We start from the raw sequence: 27706 nt of genomic DNA on the forward strand, positions 1-27706 counted from the left end.
CTTTCCTGGAGTCTTGTTTTTTTGTTAGTTCTAGCATTAGCGCCGCAAGATTAGCCGGACAATTCGCTGCGGTTTTTGAAATAACATAATTTTCTGACAACAAAATGTCATGTCTTGTTCTGAATTTTTTTTTAAACGCATACACTGTAGTTCAGATCTGTACAAACATGTTCTGCAATGTCCGTGTGTCAGATGCCCTCCCTGTGTCTCCATGGGGTCTTACTCTGCATAAAAACGGCTAACCCTGTACCCTAACCCCGTTCAGTCCTCCCTTAAACAGGAATGGGGGCCTCAGACATAATCTACACATAATCACATTTACAATTTCACCCTCAGACCCAAAGCAAACAAAGGAAACAAAGAGAACAATATAACCAGCCAGGGCCATCAATAGCCGTTTACTGTTTCAGTGTCGTTAGCTCCTCCTTTCAGACAGATATAAGGCAGTGTCCAGCGTTAATCTGACCAGAACTGAAGAAGCGGCTTGGACGAGCAGCGAAACGTCTTCACAACTACAACTTTTTGTCCAGTGATGGATTTAACTTTGGGTTTTTACCGTGGCTAACCCTGTAGTTTAGAACTGTACAAACGTGTTCTGAAATGTCATTCTTGTATAAGTTCCAGTTCATGTTTTCAGTCTTTTTGTCAATTCTTCTGGACGAGTTTATAATGTAACGTTTGTAATTATATTTGTGATTTATGTTTTAATCTTTTTTGTTCAGCTCGATATGCTATTTTAGTTTTATGTTGACCATATGAAATGATTTGAACATTTGTGTTTCTTGCAGTTCCTTCACATATCGTTTAGTTTGTGTCGATCTTTTGAAAATAACAGATTTTGTGGATTGTTAATGTTTTGTCCTTCAAGTTATAAATCAGATATTACTTAGAGACAGATACTCTTACTTTAGTAGTAGTTCCCCTAAATACTTGAGCAATTTCCTCTTGGGCCACTACTTTGTACTTCTACTTCTGAGTAAAATTATTTTGAAGTAAAAGAAGTAGAGGAAAGTGAAAAGTAGTAGGTAGTATTCTGTTTATGTAGTTCAACATAAAGGCATTACTAACGCACTTAATTAGGTGACAAAATGGCTATAAAGGTTGTCAAAAGTATCAAGTCTGACATGAATCAATACTAAAACTAGTATCGAAACTAGATACTCGTTTGAGCAGGTGTCAATACTAAAAAAAAGTCACATTCAGAGGACAAAAATTAACCTTTCTTGAATATTTTTAGAATGATCTTGCTGATCTTCTTGATGTTTATTTGTACAGCACAGTTCATACACAAAGGAAATCAAAGTGCTTTACAGAATAAGAAAGACGTTAAAATCACAAAACAACAAATCAAAACGAATAATCATCAAAAAATGTGCAGAATAAACCCTTTCAGTCGTATGCACAGCTAAACAGAAGCAGAGGCCTGTCTCACATCTTCAGGAAGACTGTTCCAGGTTTTAACTGCACAAAAATGAAACACTGATTCCCCATGTTCAGTCCTGGTTCAGTCCTGGTTTAGTCCTGGTTTTAGTCCTGGTTTAGTCTTGGTTCAGTCCTGGTTTAGTCCTGGTTTAGTCCTGGTTTAGCCCTGGTTTTAGTCCTGGTTTAGTCTTGGTTCAGTCCTGGTTTAGTCCTGGTTTAGTCCTGGTTTAGCCCTGGTTTTAGTCCTGGTTTAGTCTTGGTTTAGTCCTGGTTTAGTCCTGGTTTAGTCTTGGTTCAGTCCTGGTTTAGTCCTGGTTTAGTCCTGGTTTAGCCCTGGTTTCGTCCTGGTTTCATCCTGGTTTCGTCTTGGTTCAGTCCTGGTTCAATCCTGGTTCAGTCCTGGTTCAGTCCTGGTTCAGTCCTCCTCATGTGAGATGGTTCTTGTGGCTCATGTGGGAGATGTTCTTTGGTGCTGGTCCATGGAGAGACTTGTTCACACTGAGCTGCTTTAAAGTCTCTGAGCCACAGGAGCCAGAGACCTGAGCCACAGGACACATGTGTGAAGTACTTCCTGGTTCTATTCAGGACCCGAGCAGCAAATATAAGACACATAGTCTAGTTTACACCATGGATCACTATGAACCTACTGGACACTGAGGGATTACACAGATATAAGGACACATGGTAAAAGTAAAGAAAGTACTACAATTTAATGTGGAAAATCACATTCTACTGTCTAAAGAAAGACTGTTTTTATCATCATTTTGGTATTGGACAACACTAGAAACCATAACAATGTACAAAACCACCTGCTGCCCATTTCTAGTACTAATGAATCCCACTTATCACCACTAGAGGGCGTCATGAACTACTTTAATCTTGTTTAGGCTGTTAAATATTCAGTTTTTAGCCATATTGAATGTTCACAGAAGCTAATATTTGCTCTAATTGTGACTTTCCAAACAGATAAAACCTGTGCGTAATGATCCATTTTACGCATCGCGCCTTGTTCCATTTGGCGCATTAATGGACACGAGGCAAAAAGTTCGAACTGATTTACATTTTGGCTCAAACAAACAACCCTCCACCCAGTTTTCTAATAAATGCCGAGTCATTCCACCGTTTTGGCCCCGTTGGCACCTCATTAGAGTGATTAAATCTATAAGACAAGCCTTTTGTTAGATAGCGCGCCAGACGCAATTCGGGGCGTGCCGCACTGGACAAAGTATCTCGGGCTTCCTCTTTGGCTTCAGTGCGCTCTCTCCTGAAGCCCTCTCTCCTGAAGCCCTCTTACATCCAACATGTCGTGTTTCCTGATTTGTGGAGCTGTTTTTGTAGTCGCTGCCTACTTTTATCACGAAATCATAGTGAAAGGAAAGAGATGTACCAGCACCGTCAAACTGCACGGGAAGACGGTGATAATTACCGGTAATTAGACATTAAAAAGTATCATACTGTTTTAGAAAGACTTTAGTAGTGTATGCAGTAGCTAAGGAGATTTAAAGCTGCGCTGTGTCACTTTTCTGGTCGGGGTTTTCGCCTGCTTCTTTTTAAATGGAGATGCTCTCGCTTGAGATGGAATGTTTCACAATACAGCATTAAACGTGTCTATGTGGAGCTCAGCAGTGGTGGGAGGTCATTTCTTTTCATAGACTGTCCTGGTTTAGTCCTGTTTAGCCCTGTTTTAGTCCTGTTTTAGACCTGGTTTAGACCTGGTTTAGACCTGGTTTAGACCTGGTTTAGTCCTGGTTTAGACCTGGTTTAGTCCTGTTTTAGTCCTGGTTTAGTCCTGGTTTAGTCCTGGTTCAGACCTGTTTTAGTCCTGGTTTAGACCTGGTTTAGTCCTGTTTTAGTCCTGGTTTAGTCCTGGTTTAGTCCTGGTTCAGACCTGTTTTAGTCCTGGTTTAGTCCTGTTTTAGTCCTGGTTTAGACCTGGTTTAGTCCTGGTTTAGTCCTGGTTTAGTCCTGGTTTAGACCTGGTTTAGACCTGGTTTAGACCTGGTTTAGTCCTGTTTTAGTCCTGGTTTAGTCCTGGTTTAGTCCTGGTTCAGACCTGTTTTAGTCCTGGTTTAGTCCTGTTTTAGTCCTGGTTTAGACCTGGTTTAGTCCTGTTTTAGTCCTGGTTTAGTCCTGGTTCAGACCTGTTTTAGTCCTGGTTTAGTCCTGGTTTAGTCCTGGTTTTGCTTTGGTTTAGACCTGTTTTAGTCCTGGTTTAGTCCTCGTTTAGACCTGTTTTAGTCCTGGTTTAGACTTGGTTTAGACCTGGTTTAGTCCTGGTTTAGTCCTGATTTAGTCCTGGTTTAGTCCTGTTTTAGTCCTGGTTTAGTCCTGGTTCAGACCTGTTTTAGTCCTGGTTTAGTCCTGTTTTAGTCCTGGTTTAGACCTGGTTTAGTCCTGTTTTAGTCCTGGTTTAGTCCTGGTTTAGTCCTGGTTTTGCTTTGGTTTAGACCTGTTTTAGTCCTGGTTTAGTCCTGGTTTAGACCTGTTTTAGTCCTGGTTTAGACTTGGTTTAGACCTGGTTTAGTCCTGGTTTAGTCCTGGTTTAGTCCTGATTTAGTCCTGGTTTAGTCCTGGTTTAGTCCTGGTTTGGACCTGGTTTAGTCCTGGTTTAGACCTGGTTTAGACCTGGTTTATTTCTGTTTTAGTCCTGGTTTAGTCCTGTTTTAGTCCTCTTTTAGTCCTGGTTTAGTCCTGGTTTAGACCTGGTTTAGACCTGGTTTAGTCCTGGTTTAGTCCTGGTTTTGCTTTGGTTTAGACCTGTTTTAGTCCCGGTTCAGTCCCGGTTTAGTCCTGGTTTAGTCCTGGTTTAGTCCTGGTTTAGACCTGGTTTAGACCTGGTTTAGTCCTGGTTTAGTTCTGGTTTAGTCCTGGTTTAGTCCTGGTTTAGTCCTGGTTTAGACCTGGTTTAGACCTGGTTTAGTCCTGGTTTTGCTTTGGTTTAGACCTGTTTTAGTCCCGGTTCAGTCCCGGTTTAGTCCTGGTTTAGTCCTGGTTTAGTCCTGGTTTAGACCTGGTTTAGACCTGGTTTAGTCCTGGTTTAGTCCTGGTTTAGTCCTCTTTTAGTCCTGGTTTAGACCTGGTTTAGTCCTGGTTTAGTCCTGGTTTAGACCTGGTTTAGTCCTGGTTTAGTCCTGGTTTAGTCCTGGTTTGGTCCTGGTTTGGACCTGGTTTAGTCCTGGTTTAGTCCTGGTTTAGACCTGGTTTAGACCTGGTTTATTTCTGTTTTAGTCCTGGTTTAGTCCTGTTTTAGTCCTCTTTTAGTCCTGGTTTAGTCCTGGTTTAGACCTGGTTTAGACCTGGTTTAGTCCTGGTTTTGCTTTGGTTTAGACCTGTTTTAGTCCCGGTTCAGTCCCGGTTTAGTCCTGGTTTAGTCCTGGTTTAGTCCTGGTTTAGACCTGGTTTAGACCTGGTTTAGTCCTGGTTTAGTCCTCTTTTAGTCCTGGTTTAGACCTGGTTTAGTCCTGTTTTAGTTCTGGTTTAGTCCTGGTTTAGTCCTGGTTTAGTCCTGGTTTAGACCTGGTTTAGACCTGGTTTAGACCTGGTTTAGTCCTGGTTTTGCTTTGGTTTAGACCTGTTTTAGTCCCAGTTCAGTCCCGGTTTAGTCCTGGTTTAGTCCTGGTTTAGTCCTGGTTTAGACCTGGTTTAGACCTGGTTTAGTCCTGGTTTAGTCCTGGTTTAGTCCTCTTTTAGTCCTGGTTTAGACCTGGTTTAGTCCTGGTTTAGTTCTGGTTTAGTCCTGGTTTAGTCCTGGTTTAGTCCTGGTTTAGACCTGGTTTAGTCCTGGTTTAGTCCTGGTTTAGTCCTGGTTTGGTCCTGGTTTGGTCCTGGTTTAGTCCTGGTTTAGTCCTGGTTTAGACCTGGTTTAGTCCTGGTTTAGTCCTGGTTTAGACCTGGTTTAGTCCTGGTTTAGTCCTGGTTTGGTCCTGGTTTAGTCCTGGTTTAGACCTGGTTTAGACCTGTTTTAGTCCTGGTTTGGACCTGGTTTAGTCCTGTTTTTGTCCTGGTTTAGTCCTGGTTTAGACCTGTTTTAGTCCTGGTTTAGTCCTGGTTTAGACTTGGTTTAGACCTGGTTTAGTCCTGGTTTAGTCCTGGTTTAGTCCTGGTTTAGTCCTGGTTTAGACGGTGGTTTAGACCTGGTTTAGTTCTGTTTTAGTCCTGGTTTAGTCCTGTTTTAGTCCTCTTTTAGTCCTGGTTTAGTCCTGGTTTAGACCTGGTTTAGACCTGGTTTAGTCCTGGTTTAGTCCTGGTTTAGTCCTGGTTTAGACCTGGTATAGACCTGGTTTAGTCCTGGTTTAGTCCTCTTTTAGTCCTGGTTTAGACCTGGTTTAGTCCTGTTTTAGTTCTGGTTTAGTCCTGGTTTAGTCCTGGTTTAGACCTGGTTTAGACCTGGTTTAGTTCTGTTTTAGTCCTGGTTTAGTCCTGTTTTAGTCCTCTTTTAGTCCTGGTTTAGTCCTGGTTTAGACCTGGTTTAGACCTGGTTTAGACCTGGTTTAGTCCTGTTTTAGTCCCGGTTCAGTCCCGGTTTAGTCCCGGTTTAGTCCTGGTTTAGTCCTGGTTTAGACCTGGTTTAGACCTGGTTTAGTCCTGGTTTAGTCCTGGTTTAGTCCTCTTTTAGTCCTGGTTTAGACCTGGTTTAGTCCTGGTTTAGTTCTGGTTTAGTCCTGGTTTAGTCCTGGTTTAGTCCTGGTTTAGACCTGGTTTAGTCCTGGTTTAGTCCTGGTTTAGTCCTGGTTTAGTCCTGGTTTGGTCCTGGTTTAGTCCTGGTTTAGTCCTGGTTTAGTCCTGGTTTAGACCTGGTTTAGACCTGGTTTAGTCCTGGTTTAGTCCTGGTTTAGTCCTGGTTTAGACCTGGTTTAGACCTGGTTTGGTCCTGGTTTAGTCCTGGTTTAGTCCTGGTTTAGACCTGGTTTAGTCCTGGTTTAGTCCTGGTTTAGACCTGGTTTAGTCCTGGTTTAGTCCTGGTTTAGTCCTGGTTTGGTCCTGGTTTAGTCCTGGTTTAGTCCTGGTTAAGACCTGGTTTAGACCTGGTTTAGACCTGTTTTAGTCCTGGTTTGGACCTGGTTTAGTCCTGTTTTAGTCCCGGTTCAGTCCTGTTTTAGTCCTGGTTTAGTCCTGGTTTAGACCTGTTTTAGTCCTGGTTTAGTCCTGGTTTAGACTTGGTTTAGTCCTGGTTTAGTCCTGGTTTGGACCTGGTTTAGTCCTGGTTTAGTCCTGGTTTAGACCTGGTTTAGACCTGGTTTAGTTCTGTTTTAGTCCTGGTTTAGTCCTGTTTTAGTCCTCTTTTAGTCCTGGTTTAGTCCTGGTTTAGACCTGGTTTAGACCTGGTTTAGTCCTGGTTTTGCTTTGGTTTAGACCTGTTTTAGTCCCGGTTCAGTCCCGGTTTAGTCCTGGTTTAGTCCTGGTTTAGACCTGGTTTAGACCTGGTTTAGTCCTGGTTTAGTCCTCTTTTAGTCCTGGTTTAGACCTGGTTTAGTCCTGTTTTAGTTCTGGTTTAGTCCTGGTTTAGTCCTGGTTTAGTTCTGTTTTAGTCCTGGTTTAGTCCTGGTTTAGTCCTGGTTTAGACCTGGTTTAGACCTGGTTTAGACCTGGTTTAGTCCTGGTTTTGCTTTGGTTTAGACCTGTTTTAGTCCCCGTTCAGTCCCGGTTTAGTCCTGGTTTAGTCCTGGTTTAGTCCTGGTTTAGACCTGGTTTAGACCTGGTTTAGTCCTGGTTTAGTCCTGGTTTAGTCCTCTTTTAGTCCTGGTTTAGACCTGGTTTAGTCCTGGTTTAGTTCTGGTTTAGTCCTGGTTTAGTCCTGGTTTAGTCCTGGTTTAGTCCTGGTTTAGACCTGGTTTAGTCCTGGTTTAGTCCTGGTTTAGTCCTGGTTTGGTCCTGGTTTGGTCCTGGTTTAGTCCTGGTTTAGTCCTGGTTTAGACCTGGTTTAGTCCTGGTTTAGTCCTGGTTTAGACCTGGTTTAGTCCTGGTTTGGTCCTGGTTTAGTCCTGGTTTAGTCCTGGTTTAGTCCTGGTTTAGACCTGGTTTAGACCTGTTTTAGTCCTGGTTTGGACCTGGTTTAGTCCTGTTTTTGTCCTGGTTTAGTCCTGGTTTAGACCTGTTTTAGTCCTGGTTTAGTCCTGGTTTAGACTTGGTTTAGACCTGGTTTAGTCCTGGTTTAGTCCTGGTTTAGTCCTGGTTTAGTCCTGGTTTAGACGGTGGTTTAGACCTGGTTTAGTTCTGTTTTAGTCCTGGTTTAGTCCTGTTTTAGTCCTCTTTTAGTCCTGGTTTAGTCCTGGTTTAGACCTGGTTTAGACCTGGTTTAGTCCTGGTTTAGTCCTGGTTTTGCTTTGGTTTAGACCTGTTTTAGTCCCGGTTCAGTCCCGGTTTAGTCCCGGTTTAGTCCTGGTTTAGTCCTGGTTTAGACCTGGTTTAGACCTGGTTTAGTCCTGGTTTAGTCCTCTTTTAGTCCTGGTTTAGACCTGGTTTAGTCCTGTTTTAGTTCTGGTTTAGTCCTGGTTTAGTCCTGGTTTAGTCCTGGTTTAGACCTGGTTTAGACCTGGTTTAGTTCTGTTTTAGTCCTGGTTTAGTCCTGTTTTAGTCCTCTTTTAGTCCTGGTTTAGTCCTGGTTTAGACCTGGTTTAGACCTGGTTTAGACCTGGTTTAGTCCTGTTTTAGTCCCGGTTCAGTCCCGGTTTAGTCCCGGTTTAGTCCTGGTTTAGTCCTGGTTTAGACCTGGTTTAGACCTGGTTTAGTCCTGGTTTAGTCCTGGTTTAGTCCTCTTTTAGTCCTGGTTTAGACCTGGTTTAGTCCTGGTTTAGTTCTGGTTTAGTCCTGGTTTAGTCCTGGTTTAGTCCTGGTTTAGACCTGGTTTAGTCCTGGTTTAGTCCTGGTTTAGTCCTGGTTTAGTCCTGGTTTGGTCCTGGTTTGGTCCTGGTTTAGTCCTGGTTTAGTCCTGGTTTAGTCCTGGTTTAGACCTGGTTTAGTCCTGGTTTAGTCCTGGTTTAGTCCTGGTTTAGACCTGGTTTGGTCCTGGTTTAGTCCTGGTTTAGTCCTGGTTTAGTCCTGGTTTAGACCTGGTTTAGTCCTGGTTTAGTCCTGGTTTAGACCTGGTTTAGTCCTGGTTTTGTCCTGGTTTAGTCCTGGTTTGGTCCTGGTTTAGTCCTGGTTTAGTCCTGGTTTAGACCTGGTTTAGACCTGTTTTAGTCCTGGTTTGGACCTGGTTTAGTCCTGTTTTAGTCCCGGTTCAGTCCTGTTTTAGTCCTGGTTTAGTCCTGGTTTAGACCTGTTTTAGTCCTGGTTTAGTCCTGGTTTAGACTTGGTTTAGACCTGGTTTAGTCCTGGTTTAGTCCTGGTTTAGTCCTGGTTTAGTCCTGGTTTGGACCTGGTTTAGTCCTGGTTTAGTCCTGGTTTAGACCTGGTTTAGACCTGGTTTAGTTCTGTTTTAGTCCTGGTTTAGTCCTGTTTTAGTCCTCTTTTAGTCCTGGTTTAGTCCTGGTTTAGTCCTGGTTTAGTCCTGGTTTAGTCCTGGTTTTGCTTTGGTTTAGACCTGTTTTAGTCCCGGTTCAGTCCCGGTTTAGTCCTGGTTTAGTCCTGGTTTAGACCTGGTTTAGACCTGGTTTAGTCCTGGTTTAGTCCTCTTTTAGTCCTGGTTTAGACCTGGTTTAGTCCTGTTTTAGTTCTGGTTTAGTCCTGGTTTAGTCCTGGTTTAGTTCTGTTTTAGTCCTGGTTTAGTCCTGTTTTAGTCCTCTTTTAGTCCTGGTTTAGTCCTGGTTTAGTCCTGGTTTAGTCCTGGTTTAGACCTGGTTTAGACCTGGTTTAGTCCTGGTTTAGTCCTGGTTTAGTCCTCTTTTAGTCCTGGTTTAGACCTGGTTTAGTCCTGGTTTAGTTCTGGTTTAGTCCTGGTTTAGTCCTGGTTTAGTCCTGTTTTAGTCCTGGTTTAGTCCTGGTTTAGTCCTGGTTTTGCTTTGGTTTAGACCTGTTTTAGTCCTGGTTTAGTCCTGGTTTAGACCTGTTTTAGTCCTGGTTTAGACTTGGTTTAGACCTGGTTTAGTCCTGGTTTAGTCCTGGTTTAGTCCTGATTTAGTCCTGGTTTAGTCCTGGTTTAGTCCTGGTTTGGACCTGGTTTAGTCCTGGTTTAGACCTGGTTTAGACCTGGTTTATTTCTGTTTTAGTCCTGGTTTAGTCCTGTTTTAGTCCTCTTTTAGTCCTGGTTTAGTCCTGGTTTAGACCTGGTTTAGACCTGGTTTAGTCCTGGTTTAGTCCTGGTTTTGCTTTGGTTTAGACCTGTTTTAGTCCCGGTTCAGTCCCGGTTTAGTCCTGGTTTAGTCCTGGTTTAGTCCTGGTTTAGACCTGGTTTAGACCTGGTTTAGTCCTGGTTTAGTTCTGGTTTAGTCCTGGTTTAGTCCTGGTTTAGTCCTGGTTTAGACCTGGTTTAGACCTGGTTTAGACCTGGTTTAGTCCTGGTTTTGCTTTGGTTTAGACCTGTTTTAGTCCCGGTTCAGTCCCGGTTTAGTCCTGGTTTAGTCCTGGTTTAGTCCTGGTTTAGACCTGGTTTAGACCTGGTTTAGTCCTGGTTTAGTCCTGGTTTAGTCCTCTTTTAGTCCTGGTTTAGACCTGGTTTAGTCCTGGTTTAGTCCTGGTTTAGACCTGGTTTAGTCCTGGTTTAGTCCTGGTTTAGTCCTGGTTTGGTCCTGGTTTGGACCTGGTTTAGTCCTGGTTTAGTCCTGGTTTAGACCTGGTTTAGACCTGGTTTATTTCTGTTTTAGTCCTGGTTTAGTCCTGTTTTAGTCCTCTTTTAGTCCTGGTTTAGTCCTGGTTTAGACCTGGTTTAGACCTGGTTTAGTCCTGGTTTTGCTTTGGTTTAGACCTGTTTTAGTCCCGGTTCAGTCCCGGTTTAGTCCTGGTTTAGTCCTGGTTTAGTCCTGGTTTAGACCTGGTTTAGACCTGGTTTAGTCCTGGTTTAGTCCTCTTTTAGTCCTGGTTTAGACCTGGTTTAGTCCTGTTTTAGTTCTGGTTTAGTCCTGGTTTAGTCCTGGTTTAGTCCTGGTTTAGACCTGGTTTAGACCTGGTTTAGACCTGGTTTAGTCCTGGTTTTGCTTTGGTTTAGACCTGTTTTAGTCCCGGTTCAGTCCCGGTTTAGTCCTGGTTTAGTCCTGGTTTAGTCCTGGTTTAGACCTGGTTTAGACCTGGTTTAGTCCTGGTTTAGTCCTGGTTTAGTCCTCTTTTAGTCCTGGTTTAGACCTGGTTTAGTCCTGGTTTAGTTCTGGTTTAGTCCTGGTTTAGTCCTGGTTTAGTCCTGGTTTAGACCTGGTTTAGTCCTGGTTTAGTCCTGGTTTAGTCCTGGTTTGGTCCTGGTTTGGTCCTGGTTTAGTCCTGGTTTAGTCCTGGTTTAGACCTGGTTTAGTCCTGGTTTAGTCCTGGTTTAGACCTGGTTTAGTCCTGGTTTAGTCCTGGTTTGGTCCTGGTTTAGTCCTGGTTTAGACCTGGTTTAGACCTGTTTTAGTCCTGGTTTGGACCTGGTTTAGTCCTGTTTTTGTCCTGGTTTAGTCCTGGTTTAGACCTGTTTTAGTCCTGGTTTAGTCCTGGTTTAGACTTGGTTTAGACCTGGTTTAGTCCTGGTTTAGTCCTGGTTTAGTCCTGGTTTAGTCCTGGTTTAGACGGTGGTTTAGACCTGGTTTAGTTCTGTTTTAGTCCTGGTTTAGTCCTGTTTTAGTCCTCTTTTAGTCCTGGTTTAGTCCTGGTTTAGACCTGGTTTAGACCTGGTTTAGTCCTGGTTTAGTCCTGGTTTAGTCCTGGTTTAGACCTGGTATAGACCTGGTTTAGTCCTGGTTTAGTCCTCTTTTAGTCCTGGTTTAGACCTGGTTTAGTCCTGTTTTAGTTCTGGTTTAGTCCTGGTTTAGTCCTGGTTTAGTCCTGGTTTAGACCTGGTTTAGACCTGGTTTAGTTCTGTTTTAGTCCTGGTTTAGTCCTGTTTTAGTCCTCTTTTAGTCCTGGTTTAGTCCTGGTTTAGACCTGGTTTAGACCTGGTTTAGACCTGGTTTAGTCCTGTTTTAGTCCCGGTTCAGTCCCGGTTTAGTCCCGGTTTAGTCCTGGTTTAGTCCTGGTTTAGACCTGGTTTAGACCTGGTTTAGTCCTGGTTTAGTCCTGGTTTAGTCCTCTTTTAGTCCTGGTTTAGACCTGGTTTAGTCCTGGTTTAGTTCTGGTTTAGTCCTGGTTTAGTCCTGGTTTAGTCCTGGTTTAGACCTGGTTTAGTCCTGGTTTAGTCCTGGTTTAGTCCTGGTTTAGTCCTGGTTTGGTCCTGGTTTAGTCCTGGTTTAGTCCTGGTTTAGTCCTGGTTTAGACCTGGTTTAGACCTGGTTTAGTCCTGGTTTAGTCCTGGTTTAGTCCTGGTTTAGACCTGGTTTAGACCTGGTTTGGTCCTGGTTTAGTCCTGGTTTAGTCCTGGTTTAGACCTGGTTTAGTCCTGGTTTAGTCCTGGTTTAGACCTGGTTTAGTCCTGGTTTAGTCCTGGTTTAGTCCTGGTTTGGTCCTGGTTTAGTCCTGGTTTAGTCCTGGTTAAGACCTGGTTTAGACCTGGTTTAGACCTGTTTTAGTCCTGGTTTGGACCTGGTTTAGTCCTGTTTTAGTCCCGGTTCAGTCCTGTTTTAGTCCTGGTTTAGTCCTGGTTTAGACCTGTTTTAGTCCTGGTTTAGTCCTGGTTTAGACTTGGTTTAGTCCTGGTTTAGTCCTGGTTTGGACCTGGTTTAGTCCTGGTTTAGTCCTGGTTTAGACCTGGTTTAGACCTGGTTTAGTTCTGTTTTAGTCCTGGTTTAGTCCTGTTTTAGTCCTCTTTTAGTCCTGGTTTAGTCCTGGTTTAGACCTGGTTTAGACCTGGTTTAGTCCTGGTTTTGCTTTGGTTTAGACCTGTTTTAGTCCCGGTTCAGTCCCGGTTTAGTCCTGGTTTAGTCCTGGTTTAGACCTGGTTTAGACCTGGTTTAGTCCTGGTTTAGTCCTCTTTTAGTCCTGGTTTAGACCTGGTTTAGTCCTGTTTTAGTTCTGGTTTAGTCCTGGTTTAGTCCTGGTTTAGTTCTGTTTTAGTCCTGGTTTAGTCCTGGTTTAGTCCTGGTTTAGACCTGGTTTAGACCTGGTTTAGACCTGGTTTAGTCCTGGTTTTGCTTTGGTTTAGACCTGTTTTAGTCCCCGTTCAGTCCCGGTTTAGTCCTGGTTTAGTCCTGGTTTAGTCCTGGTTTAGACCTGGTTTAGACCTGGTTTAGTCCTGGTTTAGTCCTGGTTTAGTCCTCTTTTAGTCCTGGTTTAGACCTGGTTTAGTCCTGGTTTAGTTCTGGTTTAGTCCTGGTTTAGTCCTGGTTTAGTCCTGGTTTAGTCCTGGTTTAGACCTGGTTTAGTCCTGGTTTAGTCCTGGTTTAGTCCTGGTTTGGTCCTGGTTTGGTCCTGGTTTAGTCCTGGTTTAGTCCTGGTTTAGACCTGGTTTAGTCCTGGTTTAGTCCTGGTTTAGACCTGGTTTAGTCCTGGTTTGGTCCTGGTTTAGTCCTGGTTTAGTCCTGGTTTAGTCCTGGTTTAGACCTGGTTTAGACCTGTTTTAGTCCTGGTTTGGACCTGGTTTAGTCCTGTTTTTGTCCTGGTTTAGTCCTGGTTTAGACCTGTTTTAGTCCTGGTTTAGTCCTGGTTTAGACTTGGTTTAGACCTGGTTTAGTCCTGGTTTAGTCCTGGTTTAGTCCTGGTTTAGTCCTGGTTTAGACGGTGGTTTAGACCTGGTTTAGTTCTGTTTTAGTCCTGGTTTAGTCCTGTTTTAGTCCTCTTTTAGTCCTGGTTTAGTCCTGGTTTAGACCTGGTTTAGACCTGGTTTAGTCCTGGTTTAGTCCTGGTTTTGCTTTGGTTTAGACCTGTTTTAGTCCCGGTTCAGTCCCGGTTTAGTCCCGGTTTAGTCCTGGTTTAGTCCTGGTTTAGACCTGGTTTAGACCTGGTTTAGTCCTGGTTTAGTCCTCTTTTAGTCCTGGTTTAGACCTGGTTTAGTCCTGTTTTAGTTCTGGTTTAGTCCTGGTTTAGTCCTGGTTTAGTCCTGGTTTAGACCTGGTTTAGACCTGGTTTAGTTCTGTTTTAGTCCTGGTTTAGTCCTGTTTTAGTCCTCTTTTAGTCCTGGTTTAGTCCTGGTTTAGACCTGGTTTAGACCTGGTTTAGACCTGGTTTAGACCTGGTTTAGTCCTGTTTTAGTCCCGGTTCAGTCCCGGTTTAGTCCCGGTTTAGTCCTGGTTTAGTCCTGGTTTAGACCTGGTTTAGACCTGGTTTAGTCCTGGTTTAGTCCTGGTTTAGTCCTCTTTTAGTCCTGGTTTAGACCTGGTTTAGTCCTGGTTTAGTTCTGGTTTAGTCCTGGTTTAGTCCTGGTTTAGTCCTGGTTTAGACCTGGTTTAGTCCTGGTTTAGTCCTGGTTTAGTCCTGGTTTAGTCCTGGTTTGGTCCTGGTTTGGTCCTGGTTTAGTCCTGGTTTAGTCCTGGTTTAGTCCTGGTTTAGACCTGGTTTAGTCCTGGTTTAGTCCTGGTTTAGTCCTGGTTTAGACCTGGTTTGGTCCTGGTTTAGTCCTGGTTTAGTCCTGGTTTAGTCCTGGTTTAGACCTGGTTTAGTCCTGGTTTAGTCCTGGTTTAGACCTGGTTTAGTCCTGGTTTTGTCCTGGTTTAGTCCTGGTTTGGTCCTGGTTTAGTCCTGGTTTAGTCCTGGTTTAGACCTGGTTTAGACCTGTTTTAGTCCTGGTTTGGACCTGGTTTAGTCCTGTTTTAGTCCCGGTTCAGTCCTGTTTTAGTCCTGGTTTAGTCCTGGTTTAGACCTGTTTTAGTCCTGGTTTAGTCCTGGTTTAGACTTGGTTTAGACCTGGTTTAGTCCTGGTTTAGTCCTGGTTTAGTCCTGGTTTAGTCCTGGTTTGGACCTGGTTTAGTCCTGGTTTAGTCCTGGTTTAGACCTGGTTTAGACCTGGTTTAGTTCTGTTTTAGTCCTGGTTTAGTCCTGTTTTAGTCCTCTTTTAGTCCTGGTTTAGTCCTGGTTTAGTCCTGGTTTAGTCCTGGTTTTGCTTTGGTTTAGACCTGTTTTAGTCCCGGTTCAGTCCCGGTTTAGTCCTGGTTTAGTCCTGGTTTAGACCTGGTTTAGACCTGGTTTAGTCCTGGTTTAGTCCTCTTTTAGTCCTGGTTTAGACCTGGTTTAGTCCTGTTTTAGTTCTGGTTTAGTCCTGGTTTAGTCCTGGTTTAGTTCTGTTTTAGTCCTGGTTTAGTCCTGTTTTAGTCCTCTTTTAGTCCTGGTTTAGTCCTGGTTTAGTCCTGGTTTAGTCCTGGTTTAGACCTGGTTTAGACCTGGTTTAGTCCTGGTTTAGTCCTGGTTTAGTCCTCTTTTAGTCCTGGTTTAGACCTGGTTTAGTCCTGGTTTAGTTCTGGTTTAGTCCTGGTTTAGTCCTGGTTTAGTCCTGGTTTAGACCTGGTTTAGTCCTGGTTTAGTCCTGGTTTCGTCCTGGTTTAGTCCTGGTTTGGTCCTGGTTTAGTCCTGGTTTAGTCCTGGTTTAGACCTGGTTTAGACCTGGTTTAGTCCTGGTTTAGTCCTGGTTTAGACCTGGTTTAGACCTGGTTTAGTCCTGGTTTAGTCCTGGTTTAGTCCTGGTTTAGACCTGTTTTAGTCCTGGTTTAGTCCTGGTTTAGTCCCGGATTAGTCCCGGTTTAGTCCAGGTTTAGACCTGTTTTAGTCCTGTTTTAGTCCTGGTTTAGACCTGGTTTAGTCCAGTTTTAGTCCTGTTTAGTACTGTTTTAGACCTGGTTTAGACCTGGTTTAGTCCTATTTTAGTCCTGGTTTAGACCTGGTTTAGTCCAGTTTTAGTCCTGTTTAGTACTGTTTTAGACCTGGTTTAGACCTGGTTTAAACCTGGTTTAGTCCTGGTTTAGTCCTGGTTTAGTTCTGGTTTAGTCCTGGTCTAGTCCTGGTCTAGTCCTGGTTTAGTCCTGGTTTAGTCCTGGTTTAGACCCGGTTTAGACCTGGTTTAGACCCGGTTTAGTCCTGGTTTAGTCCTGGTTTAGTCCTGGTTTAGTCCTGGTCTAGTCCTGGTCTAGTCCTGGTCTAGTCCTGGTTTAGTCCTGGTTTAGACCTGTTTTAGTCCTGGTTTAGACTCGTTTTAGTCCTGGTTTAGTCCTTGTTTAGTCCTGTTTTAGTCCCGGTTTAGACCTGGTTTAGACCTGGTTTAGACCCGGTTTAGTCCCGGTTTAGACCTGGTTTCCCATTGATTCCTCCCTCTGGTGAAGTGTTCTGAGCTCACGTTGCTGCCGCTCTCCTCCTGCTCTGGGCTGGACACTGCGGTCCTGGTTTAGTCCTGGTTTAAGACTCGCTTGAAAGTTTCAATGTGTCAAAGTTTAACGCATGAATAATCAATAGTCATCTGTTCTTTTGTCTGATCATTAACGGCTGATTCACACCTGGAAGAACACCACGGTCACTCTGATCTTACAAAGTGATTTATTGTTTTCATTTGTTTACTCTACCTCCCTCAAATCCAAACTATCGGACTTTCCCCGGCGCCGTCTCTACCCCGTGATCATCTGAAAAGGTTCTACTGATGAGATCAACCTGCTTTGGTCCAAAATGTGCAGATCGACCCAAGAACAAAAGCAAAAGACCTCGTGAAGATGCTGCTGAAGCTGGTAAGAGTGTGTCTGAAAGGCCACTCTGCCAGAAAGAAGCAAATACTCCAAAAGAAACAAAAAAAAAAGTCAGATTACAGTTTCCCAATAACCACGGGGACAAAGACCTTCGTTTTTGGAGACATGTCCTGTGGTGTGGCGAAGCTAAAATGAAAGGGGAAGCTTCCAAGTCTGAGAAAATCACCCCAACTGTGAAGTACGGGGGTGGCAGCATCATGTCGTGGGGTTGTTTTGCTGCAGGAGGGACTGGTGCACTTCACAAAATAGATGGCATCAGGTCGAAAGAACGTTTCATGGAAATACTGAAGCAACATCTCAACAAATCAGACAGGAAGTTAAAGCTTGGGAGCAATTGTGTCTTCTGGATGGACAATGACCCGAAGCATACTGCCAAAGTGGTTACAAAGTGGCTTAAGGATAACAAAGTCGAGGCCTACACACTTGGCTCAGTTACACCAACTATTGTGAGAAGTTTGTAGAAGCATTTCCAAAACATTTGACCCACGTGTGTCACACAGTTTAAAGGCAGTGGTACCAAATACTAAAGAAATGTACGTAAACTTGTGACTTCTGATAAAGAAAGTGATGAAAAATTGTCTTTAAAATAATCCGTCTCTCGTCGTTCTGGCATTAAGCAAATAGAAATAATTTTGATAATCCTAATCGACCTAGCGCAGGAAAAGTTTAGTCTGATTTCGCGTCAGACAGTGAGAAAAAAATAGTGTCTGTAAACATCTGGGTTCAACTGTGTGTGATTTGTATGTTTTTTCTGTCTGTATTCTGTCTGTATTTAAATAAAGATAAATAAATGAATGAAATGCTCGATAAGTATGTGTAATGCCATACTGTGGAACATTACTGTCATTACATCTTTGTTGCAAAAACCTGTATCATAAAAGACACGTAGTGCTCCTTTAAACAGTATTTGATTTTCATATCGTCTTTCAGGGAGTAACACGGGGATTGGGAAGAGGACTGCAGTGGACTTGGCCAAACGCGGCGCCCGGGTCATCATGGCGTGTCGGAGCAGAGAGCGAGGAGAGGCGGCCATGTTGGACGTCAAGACGGTCAGAAAGCGCCATTACTTTACTCTCGAATCAAATCGTTTCCCGCTAAGGAGCCGTTCAAAAGAGCTGACCCTAGTTAGAGCGAAATGTGTTATCGTGACGGGCCTAGTGTGAGTGCGCCCTTAATCTACAGAGTTCTGACACTTCATGATGTCATTGGGTGGTAATCTAGAACGGCTCCTCTGTGTTTTTAAAGTCTTTAGACCTTCACCGCACTCTTTGATCATTTCTGCACTCAAAGCGTCCTTCATGCAGGTTGTAGTTATTATTTGAGTGCAAGTTTCATATTGACAGACAATGTTTAGTGCTGATTTCACCACACTGAGTCCAGCTGGTCCATGTGCTGCAGCTCAGCCCCTCGCGTACCAGAGCAGGACCGTAAAAATGGTTCCATCAGATACAGGTATTAAACATTAAAGAGCAGGTTTAAGATATCAAATAGTTTTAAATCCGGGACCGGGTTGCGGGGGGCAGCAGTCTAACCAGGGACTCCCAGACTTCCCTCACCCCAGATACTTCCTCCAGTTCCTCCGCTGGGACCCCAAGGTGTTCCCAGGCCAGCTGAGAAACAGAGTCCCTCCAGCCTGGGTCTCCTCTGGGAGCTCCTACTAGGTGGGACATGCCCCGAACACCTCTCCAGGGAGGCATCCAGGGAGGCATTCAGGACCCCTACCTAGACCCCGACTTGGACCCTTACATGATCGCCTCCCTGGACGCCTCCCTGGAGAGGTGTTCTGGGCATATCCCACCAGGAGGAGGTCCCAGAGGAGACCCAGGACACGCTGGAGGGACTCTGTTTCTCAGCTGGTCTGGTCTCCTCTGGGACCTCCTCCTAGTGGGACATGCCCAGAACACCTCTCCAGGGAGGCGTCCAGGGAGGCGATCAGGTAGGGGTCCAGGTAGGGGTCCAAGTAGGGGTCCAAGTAGGGGTCCAGGGAGGCATCCAGGGAGGCATTCAGGAGTCATCTGGAACAGTGGCTCTACTCCGAGCTCCTCCCGTGTGACTGAGCTCCTCACCCTGTCTCTAAGGCTCTGGATAAGCGGAAAAAATGGATGGAAGTTAGTTAAAAAAGTCTGAATAATCCATATAACAGGACTTTTAACCTTTGTCAGTCTTAAAAATAAGCCCTGAATACTAACATACACTTTGAGAACACATTAATGTAATAACTTCATCTGAACCTGTGTCATGTTCTGCTCCAGGAGAGTGGCAGCTCGGACGTGGTCTTCATGCCTCTGGATTTGGCCAGCCTGAAATCGGTTCGAAGCTTCGCTGAAAACTTCCTCAAATCCGAATCGAGACTGGACATCCTCATCAACAACGCAGGTCAGATCTCTGTACAGCGTTCACTACTCTACTGTTTCAGTGGAAAACATATCCTTCCTTCAGCTTTTGAGAAAAAATATAATATTAATTTGAACTAATTTGTGCTGAGGATCTATCTATTTCGATACTAAGGAATATAGTCAAGACTTTATATCCGTGTACTCCCTCAGTCTGTGTGTCTTCGTTCAAAATCATTCAGATATTCAGGAAAGGTTCATTTCTGTCCTGGGAATGTGACTTTTTTAGCATCGATTCCTGCTCAAACGAGTACCTAGTTTTGATACAAGTCTTAGTATCGATTAATATCAGATTTTCGATACTTTGGACAACCCTACTAAGGACGTATTGTGTTTTTTATGGCTCAGTAATTATAGATATTAACCACAAACCACATACATGATTTTGTGTAGCCTGTGGTAAGACGGGTTCTTTAAGGATACGCTCGCCCTCTGCCCCGCCCCTTTAGCACTTAAAGGTAATGACTCACAACCCAGTGCTTTGTGTATTTGTACTTGTGTAACCTGTATATTCACCTGCTTCTGTCATCGGGTTTAAAACTGGCTAGCTGCCGGTTTGCCAGATTTTCAGAATGCGACAAGCGAAATGTAAACGTTAAACTAATGTCTGCAATCAAGTGTTTACATCGTCAGGCGGCTCCTTTCCCTCGACATCGCTAACATCGCTAGCATAAACATGTTCGATTGACGCCGTCGCTAAGTAGCTAAGGGAAAGAGCCGTGTACCTTTTAACACCCTCGCTCCTGATTGGCTTTTTGGTTGCATACGCGGATTTCCTGATACGGGCCCCGGTGGCAGATTAGCCGCTACAACTGCTAGCCTCGGTCGGCGGTTTAATGAGTTTCGGAAAAGATGCGAGCGCTGAGATGTGCGTGTTTACAGTTTTTATAGTGTACCATCTGTGTGTGAAGGAGGATCCCCGTCTGGTCAGATTAGCGTTATCTTCCTGAGCTCCTAACTTTAGCATCAGCACATCGAGATACTAGTCTAAAGTAGTGCGCTAATGCTAAGTGTAGATACCGATCGCCTTCCAGTTCGCAAGTAGTAATTCGCAGTTTGAGCGACGTCCAGGGCATTTTTTTGAAGTCGAGGTCCCTGAATCTGACTCCGCTGAGCTCTATCGCAACACGGTGTGCATCCCGCTAATGAAACTACTGCAAATTACATCAGGTTTGTGAAGTTGTAGTGTATTTGTAGCGGCTTCCCTAAGCAAACCTTGAGGCCGCGGTGAGAGCCAGAGCGGGTCCCGGGCTGTAGCTTTGTGGTGCGCTGGAAGTTTATTGAGGACAAATACGCTGAGATCCGATATGCGTTTGTTGGTGATTTATTTGGGCGAACACGCAGGCACACGGAGCTAACAGCAGCGCAGCAGAGAAAATAGAACATGGATTGACACAGATGGATGTAACAGGTTATGGCAGAATAGGTAAATGGAAACAAAGCTAGCGATCAACAAAAATTACAGCTACCCAGCGTTGACTCACGACACTGTGCCCCAAGCAAGTGTTGCCTTTTCACACGCACCTGCCCATGTGAGCCCCGCCCCCTTGGCTCTCAACCAATCACACACACACACACAAGCAGCAAACACACTGTGCACCCCTCTACCTGTCTCCTACAGTATTGTTTTGAATCATGCTTTTCTGGGGGCTGTTTGATTAGTGCCCAGGAGAGATCACTAGATTACTCAAACATGCGTGGATGACATCTGCTTTTGATGAGGGAACAACGTTATAACATGGTAAAAAGTTGATTTAGTGTGATACCTTCTCTTTAAAGTGTATATGACAGGTTTATGTGTAATTATTACCTGATTTAGTGGCATAGTGGTAAATATTAATCATAGTTTTACATCAGTCAAGTGTCCATTTGTGCAGAAAAGCTGAAAGTTAAAAAATGTCAGGAAGTAACGCTAAGTTCAAAAAAGGAATAAACAAGCCCTGGCCTTTGTTTACAGCCCAGTCGCTAGGCAACAGTTATGGACTTATGTCGGTGTGTGATTTTTAGCAATAAAACAGAAAGCAGATACAAAACTGTGCACTACAACTTCACAAACCTGATGCGATGTGCAGTAGTTTCATTAACGGGATGCAGCTGGTTGTAGCGTTCCGAAGGGGGAGGGACTTAGTCTGGAGGGCTAAGGGGGGAAAGTGAAACGTATAAAACATGTTAATACGTCGTTTTGGGTGAATAAAGCATTTTCAAAACAATAAAAGGAAACGCGATGATCTAAATATGTTTTGTGTTACAGTTAATACTCCCTCTTTACGCAATTCAATGTTACTATTTCTATAACGATGAAATAATAATAATAAAAAAGATAAATAAACACCCACTGCTCGCTGTCTCCCCCTGCAGGTCTGCTCTGTGAGGGCCGCACCGACGACGGCTTCGGGATGATGTTTGGGGTGAACCATTTGGGCCACTTCCTGCTGACAAACCTGCTCCTGCCTCGGCTGAAGGAGAGCGCCCCCTCCAGGGTGGTCACCGTATCATCGGTGGCCCACAACTTTGGACACATCGACTTCGACTGCCTGAACAAACACAAGACTCTGGGTTTGGGGTCCACCATGAACAAATACTCCGCTAGCAAACTGTGTAATGTGCTCTTCACTCACGAACTCAACAAGAGACTGCAGGGGACCAACGTGAGCTGTTTCTCGCTGCACCCAGGTCAGTGGGACAGGGGCTGGGGTACGGGGGGGTGTCGTGGAAATGATGTGTAAAATAATAGATGTCTGTATAATCGCTCAATCGCCCAGGTCTGATCCATCGCAAAAGACGAAATTTAAATCTGTCAACTGGACAAATTGTTGTAGGAGTGAAGTCGTTTCGCTGCTCGTCCAAGCCGCTTCTTCAGTTCTGGTCAGATTTCTGGTGGGCCCTGACTTATATCTGTCTGAAGGGAGGACAAAAAAAGGACAAAGGACAAAACCCCGAGCTATAAACTTAGTGCAGTGAGCAGTACATTGGAGAAACTAAATAGCCACTTCATAAGAGAATGAGTGAGAGCAGCTCAGGACCCCAGTCTGATGTACATCTCCATCTCAAAGACACTGACCCCTCCTTAAAGAGAGTGAAGTCCAGATCTGAGCCAGACAAAAGAAATGATTTGAGAGGGGAGTTAAAGAAGCTATTTTTGTTAGGAAAGACACTCCTTCTTTAACCAGAAATGATAGGTGAGAGACATAACCTCTCACCTATCTACAACTCTATTTTCAGACCCAAAACAAACAGGAACGAAGAGAACAATGGGTGGTCATTACAGGTTGAATAGAGTCATTAAGGCTGAAACTGGACACAACAGCTGTTTACAGTTTGAGTGTAGTTAGCCCGTTCCTTCAGACAGATATAAGGCAGTGTCCAGCAGTGATCTGACCATATATGTACATAAATGGACACAGCTAACCTGCTAGCCGCCGCGTTCGAAGCTGAAAATGATCATGGCTGCACTTCCCAGCTCCATCGACTCTGGCTCCAATTCACTTCACATTGATCAAAATTGAAATTGATCAAACCTGTTGCTAACGCTAGCAGGAGTGACCTCGGGGAAAGAAAGCACATGATTTGTCTGTTATTGATGTTCATATCTTGATTCAAAGACAAAATAGCGAAATAAAAACACCAGGATCATGTAGAGCGAGTTAATACGAACATTTAAGACCAAAATGATGTTTTTTCAATGTAAAGTGAACTGGAGCCACCACCGACAACACAGTTATGGGCAGAGTTTATACATTTAGTCCATCTTTAATCTCGCAGCCGTACTTTGCATAATGCATAACAGTATTTTTTTTTTCCTTTTGTTTTTCCAGGCGCCATAAGTTCTGAATTCGACCGGAACGTCAACCGAACCCTGGTCATGCTTATTACTCCACTGTCGTTGTTCTTCTTTAAGACTCCAGAGCAGGGCTGTCAGACCACGCTGCACTGCGCTCTCCAGCCGGGACTCGAACCTCTGAGTGGGCGCTACTTCTCCAACTGCACCGTCCGAAACCTGTTCGCTAAAGCTCGAGACGACGCCGCCGCCAAGAAACTGTGGGAGCTTAGCGAGAGCATGAGCGGACTGCAGTAGGAGGCAAGGAATCACCGGACAAAATCGAATCAACGTCCCAATGGTGCCGCCTTGTAAAATCCAGACTGATACCTCTCTGTGTTTGTGATTCACCTTATTTTGGAAGTTATTGTGGCATCGTCATTTCGGTTGTTGTAATGTAGCTAGTCCATTACCATCATGGAGGCTGCAGAAAGAAAGGACATACACAAGTGTTTAAAATGTTTTATTGATAAATGTGTATCACTGAATTGATTGTAATTGTGCCCATGTTGTCTGCCTTAGGTGTTTCGGCCAAATGAGTCCCCGGGGAGCCGAAGCACCTTGAGAAGGTTCCGGGGCAGACCACTGGGGGTTAACAAGGAGGGGTGTTGTATATTTTAGCTTTGTGGGTAACGTGATTAGTTTCCACTGTTAAAACAATTGAAGTAAAACGGAGCTCTATTTAAATTAACAACTTCATTGAATAAATTCTTACAAGACTTACCTGTTATACAGAATGGGCTCACCCAATTAGGGAGAGGCTCTATAAAAGGAAAAATCTCAGTGGCTACGTGAGAGGGTGCTGCATGTATAACAGGTACTGAAAAGGCTGATTTTTAAAAAACGTTTTTCTTGTTTCTTTGTAAAGTTATGGTGAAAAATAAACGCGCTTGGGTCTGCACTGGACTAATTGTCTCAGCTCTGCTCTGTTCCTCTTTTAACTGCTAAAGTTGCTATCCGGGCGATTACAGTTGTATTATTTTGTAAGGAGCTGCCGATCTTGACAGCAAATAGGTTCTTCAGGGACTACAGCGCCGTTTTTAAGCTTCCCAGAGAATCAGTGCAGTGTTTACTTGTTGTTGCACATAACCAATGAACAATTGACACAAGCCGATCTACTTTATATCAAACTTTTTCCAAATTCTCCACTGAAAGCAACGGGATTTCCACTTAACCGGAAGTGCTGCTACAAAGAAAGCAAGGTTTAGCTACCGATCCAACTGCCAATCTCACGCTCCATTCGTCCCTCACTCGTGAACAAGACTCCGAGATATTTGGGTGGGGCGGAATAAAGTCAATACAGATGGAGTTCAGTCCGATCACCAAGCCCCCAGAAGCCAACACGATCGTCCAATCAGATGTGTTTATTTCAGAGTCACGTGTGAAACGAAGGAGCTCATTGACCACCCATCATTTTGAAATAAAATCAAACTTGTCTGTGTTGACCCTCAGTCGTCCATCTCTGATCCATAGAAAACAACGAAGTCAAATCTGTAACTGGACAAATCTTGTAGGAGTGAAGACGTTTCGCTGCTCATCCATCTTCAGTTCAGGTCAGATGCTGGTGGCCACTGCCTTTAAATCTTTAAATCCTGTCTTTTTCAAACCCACAAACACTTTAAGGCAAAAATTGGTTCACCCTAAGGACAAAACCCCGAGCCATAAACAAAGTAATGTGTCTACTCCATTCAGTGAAGAGTGAGCGTCACACTGGAGAAACTAAACATCTGCTCCATAAGAGGATGGACCAACACCGACGGGAGATTCCTGTGGACCCCAGTCCGCCGTGCATCTCCATCTCAAAGCCACGAACCACTCCTTTGAAGACAGTGAAGTTCAGATCTGAGCCAGAGAAAAGAAATGGTTTGGAATGGGGCCTGAGACATAACCTCTCATCCATCTACAACTCCACCCTCAGACCCAGAACAATGAGAACAATCGCAGGGTCGTTAAGGCTGAATAGGGTCGCTTCAGCTGAAACTGGAGACAATAGCTGTTTACAGTTTCAGTGTAGTTAGCCCCTCCCCTCTGATAGATTTAAAGGCAGTGGCCACCAGCATCTGACCAGAACTGAAGAAGAGACTTGGACGAGCAGAGAAACGTCTTCACTCCTACAAGATTTGTCCAGTTGACAGATTTAACTTCGTTGTTTGCAATAAAATCAAACTTCTTTCACCTCAGATTAACAGAGATTAGTCCTTCACTCACTGATTGTGCAGAAATCTACCTTTTTTTTTTCAGTTCCGTGTGATGTATATTTTTTTCTCATAACCATGTGTGTCCCTGATTGGCTAACCCACCTGTCAATCACGCCCACTTGAACTTAAGGAGGTTCACCGGTGACCAGACTCTCATATTCATAAAGTATTGGAGAGATGTGCATTCTGGGTCCCAGGCAACCAATGGTGAAGAATGTCTTGATATATTTTTATGGCGACGTATTAAGCCCGACACAAATACTACAGTGACTCATCGTTCAGTTAATTGTAGATGGGATGGTCATTTATCGGTTCTTCGTGGGAACTTTCTCTTTGTACAAATTGGGAATTACTATAGGAATAATTGTTCTGTACTGTGATAAGATTTGAGCTGTAGGGAGTTGAATAAATATCTTCTATCACCTATTACATGTACATGATCTAAAAAAAAATACTAAAAAAGTTTCAATCTGCTGTTTCTTTATCACAGCTCATGTTTTTAGACCATATTGTACATTTAGAACAGTTTTGGGAAAATCCTGCTTTAGGGAATCTATATTTTCACCCAGACAGGATTCATCTGTGGGAGCCGGAGCAGGTGGTTTATCACAAGCTAGCTAGCGTTAGCCAACAGTTTTCCAGATAATCACTCTCGCCTTTTTGTTATAAATCAGACCTAAACAAGAGAATGAACGCTCGGATTGATGCCAGGCTCCTGAAAATATGTGGTTTGAATCCATTTTGTGTCTTTTTTTTTGAGTTTTCAGACTATTTTAAAACGTATTTGGCAGTGTTTGCTAATGTGTGCAGTGTGTCACCATGGTAACCGCCAGACAAAAAGAAGTAGAGATATGTTTTCAATGATTAACTGACATCAGGTCTAAATGCAAATGGTTTTAAGAACTGATAAAATAAAATAAAATAAAATAAAATAAAATAAAATTAAATAAATAAATAAATAAATAAATAAATAAATAAATAAATAAATAAATAAATAAATAAATAAATAATAATGAAGAAGAAGAAAAAAAGTTGTTTGGTTTTTCTCCATTATTAATAAGGATAAAAAAAAAACACACAACAATTTTCAAGCCTCAAAATCGTATTTGAGCTTTACAAAAAGTATAATTTATGGTGAAATGTGTAATATCTCTGAAGATAAAGTAAAAAACAAAACAAAAACAAAACAAAAAAACTATAGTGGGCTCAATAGTCCCGCCCACTTTTACTTTTTCCAATTCCAAAATTGGATTTTCATTAATTTTTCCCATAGACTTTTCGAAAAATTCTAATATTAAGAGTTGAAAGAGTTGAACATCACAGAGGCTAAGCAGCTACATGGTCACTAATACGGTATCCATAATGTGTTTGTTTTAAGTCTATAAACGCACACTTAAAACCCAAGATTCAGCGAAATGTTTTAATAACTTAGCGGTTTAAAAGGTCACAGAAACAGACTTTAAATAACATTACAGATCTTTTGCTCATTAGTTATCACGGAACTGCCCTGAGTAATCGTTCAAACTTTTAATACTGCTATAGAGTATATAGTTGTATACTATTTTTGAAGTCTATGGTGAAAGTGAATGGGGCGGTTACTGTGTCGCTCCATAGAAGTTACAGTACATTAAAGTTCAGTCAACCTTCACCCACAAACCCAGTCAGACCTGCACAGTGAGTCCTCTGAATACTCCACATGAGGCATTATGCAATACACTGTACAAACCTGTGCACATGACACGATCATGCAACTATACCAAGCAATACGCCCTCCATACATCATCTATATAAATGGTTCCCCCTTGTGGTGATATGTATGTACTTCAAGGTGTAAGTTCAGTTGACTTTGTACCTCAGTTTCTACATTTATGTGTAATTTTGTGCCTGTTTAATCTGTACCTATAATGATTCATTTTGAGTTTAAACAGATTTCCATTTTCCCTTTCCGAGTTAAATTTTGTATAAAAAGTATTGGAAATGACCACCACCAAAACTCTCAGGGACACAGCAGCAGAACTTGGTCCGAGCGGGAATCTGTCACCACAGCCAATGTTTTCACGCCTCAGTAATTCTAAGTTAGTCAGAAATAGACGTATATTATGTGAAGTGCGTCTAACAGGTTTTCATGTTTTTATAATTCTGACTTGATTTGGTGAGATTCTTTCTCTAAATATTTATCATAGTTTTACATCAGTTAAGTTTGTGGACAAGAGTTGAGGAGGAAAAAAAAAATACAGCCTGTGATTATGCCACGTGAAATCACTGATTAACTGTCAGTGAAAGAGATCTTTGAAATGTTTTTGTTATGGTTAAGAATTGGTCACACGCTGATAATATAACTCATTATACAAACGACTTTTGCAACATCACACAACAGCATCCATTATGGCCAAAGGTTAAATGAAGTCAAGTGACAAAGTTATGTCTTCTGTTATTCACAATACTTCACCAGGTCTTTTTATGATTTGGACAAACACTCATCTGAGCTGCTGTCGCTACAGGAGAGAATGAGGTTCACTGTAGTCTCCTTCATTCCTGATAAACACAGCTTATTTATTTAATTATTTGTTCAAAAAATCCTCCTAATTTTCTGCACTACTTATGCTGATTGAAAATATATAGCAAGAGAAAAAATATAAAATCTGCCAACTGGACAAAACGCTGTAGGAGTGAAGACGTTTGGCTGCCCATCCAAGCCATTTCTTCAGTTCTGGTCAGATTACTGCTGGACGCTGCCTTATATCTGTCTGAAGGGAGGATCTAGTTCAGGGGTGGGCAAACTATGGCCCGGGAGCCACACATTGTCCTGGGGGGTTATCAATCTGGCCCGCCAAATGTGACCAAATTAGTAGTAAACCATGTTCAATTTTACCTTTCCCCTGTAATGCCAATGTTTCCCCAAAAAATGGCGCACTTCAGCTACATCAGCCTTGTTTGTGTGTGTTACTCTCTTATTCTCTTATCAGCCCTTCTGCAAAAATGAGCTTATCAAAGAAAAGAAAAGTGGATGGTGAGCGCCGAGTGTTTAATACGGAGTGGACAACAAAATACTGTTACATATTTTTTCACTGAAGCCCGATCAAAGGCTGTGTGCCTAATATGCCAAGAAACTGCGATTTTCAAAGAGAACAATATCAGCCGTCACTTTGCCATGAAGCACGCCTACTATGCTAGCAAACAGTCAACGCAGGAAGGTGCGGCTATATATATATGTATATA

General features: G+C 43.2%; 1 protein-coding gene across 1 annotated transcript; it reads left to right on the forward strand.

The window, feature by feature from the left end:
* Positions 1 to 2659: 2659 nt before the first annotated feature.
* Positions 2660 to 23190, forward strand: LOC117380119 (dehydrogenase/reductase SDR family member 13-like). The gene is made up of 5 exons (XM_033976854.2): positions 2660 to 2850; positions 17010 to 17128; positions 18332 to 18455; positions 20831 to 21145; positions 22288 to 23190. The coding sequence occupies exons 1-5, from the start codon at positions 2724 to 2726 to the stop codon at positions 22545 to 22547; spliced, it is 945 nt and encodes a 314-aa protein (XP_033832745.1). The 5' UTR covers positions 2660 to 2723; the 3' UTR covers positions 22548 to 23190.
* Positions 23191 to 27706: the final 4516 nt, after the last annotated feature.

This window comes from Periophthalmus magnuspinnatus, chromosome 13 (genome assembly GCF_009829125.3).
Source record: "Periophthalmus magnuspinnatus isolate fPerMag1 chromosome 13, fPerMag1.2.pri, whole genome shotgun sequence".
Lineage (NCBI taxonomy): Eukaryota > Metazoa > Chordata > Actinopteri > Gobiiformes > Gobiidae > Periophthalmus > Periophthalmus magnuspinnatus.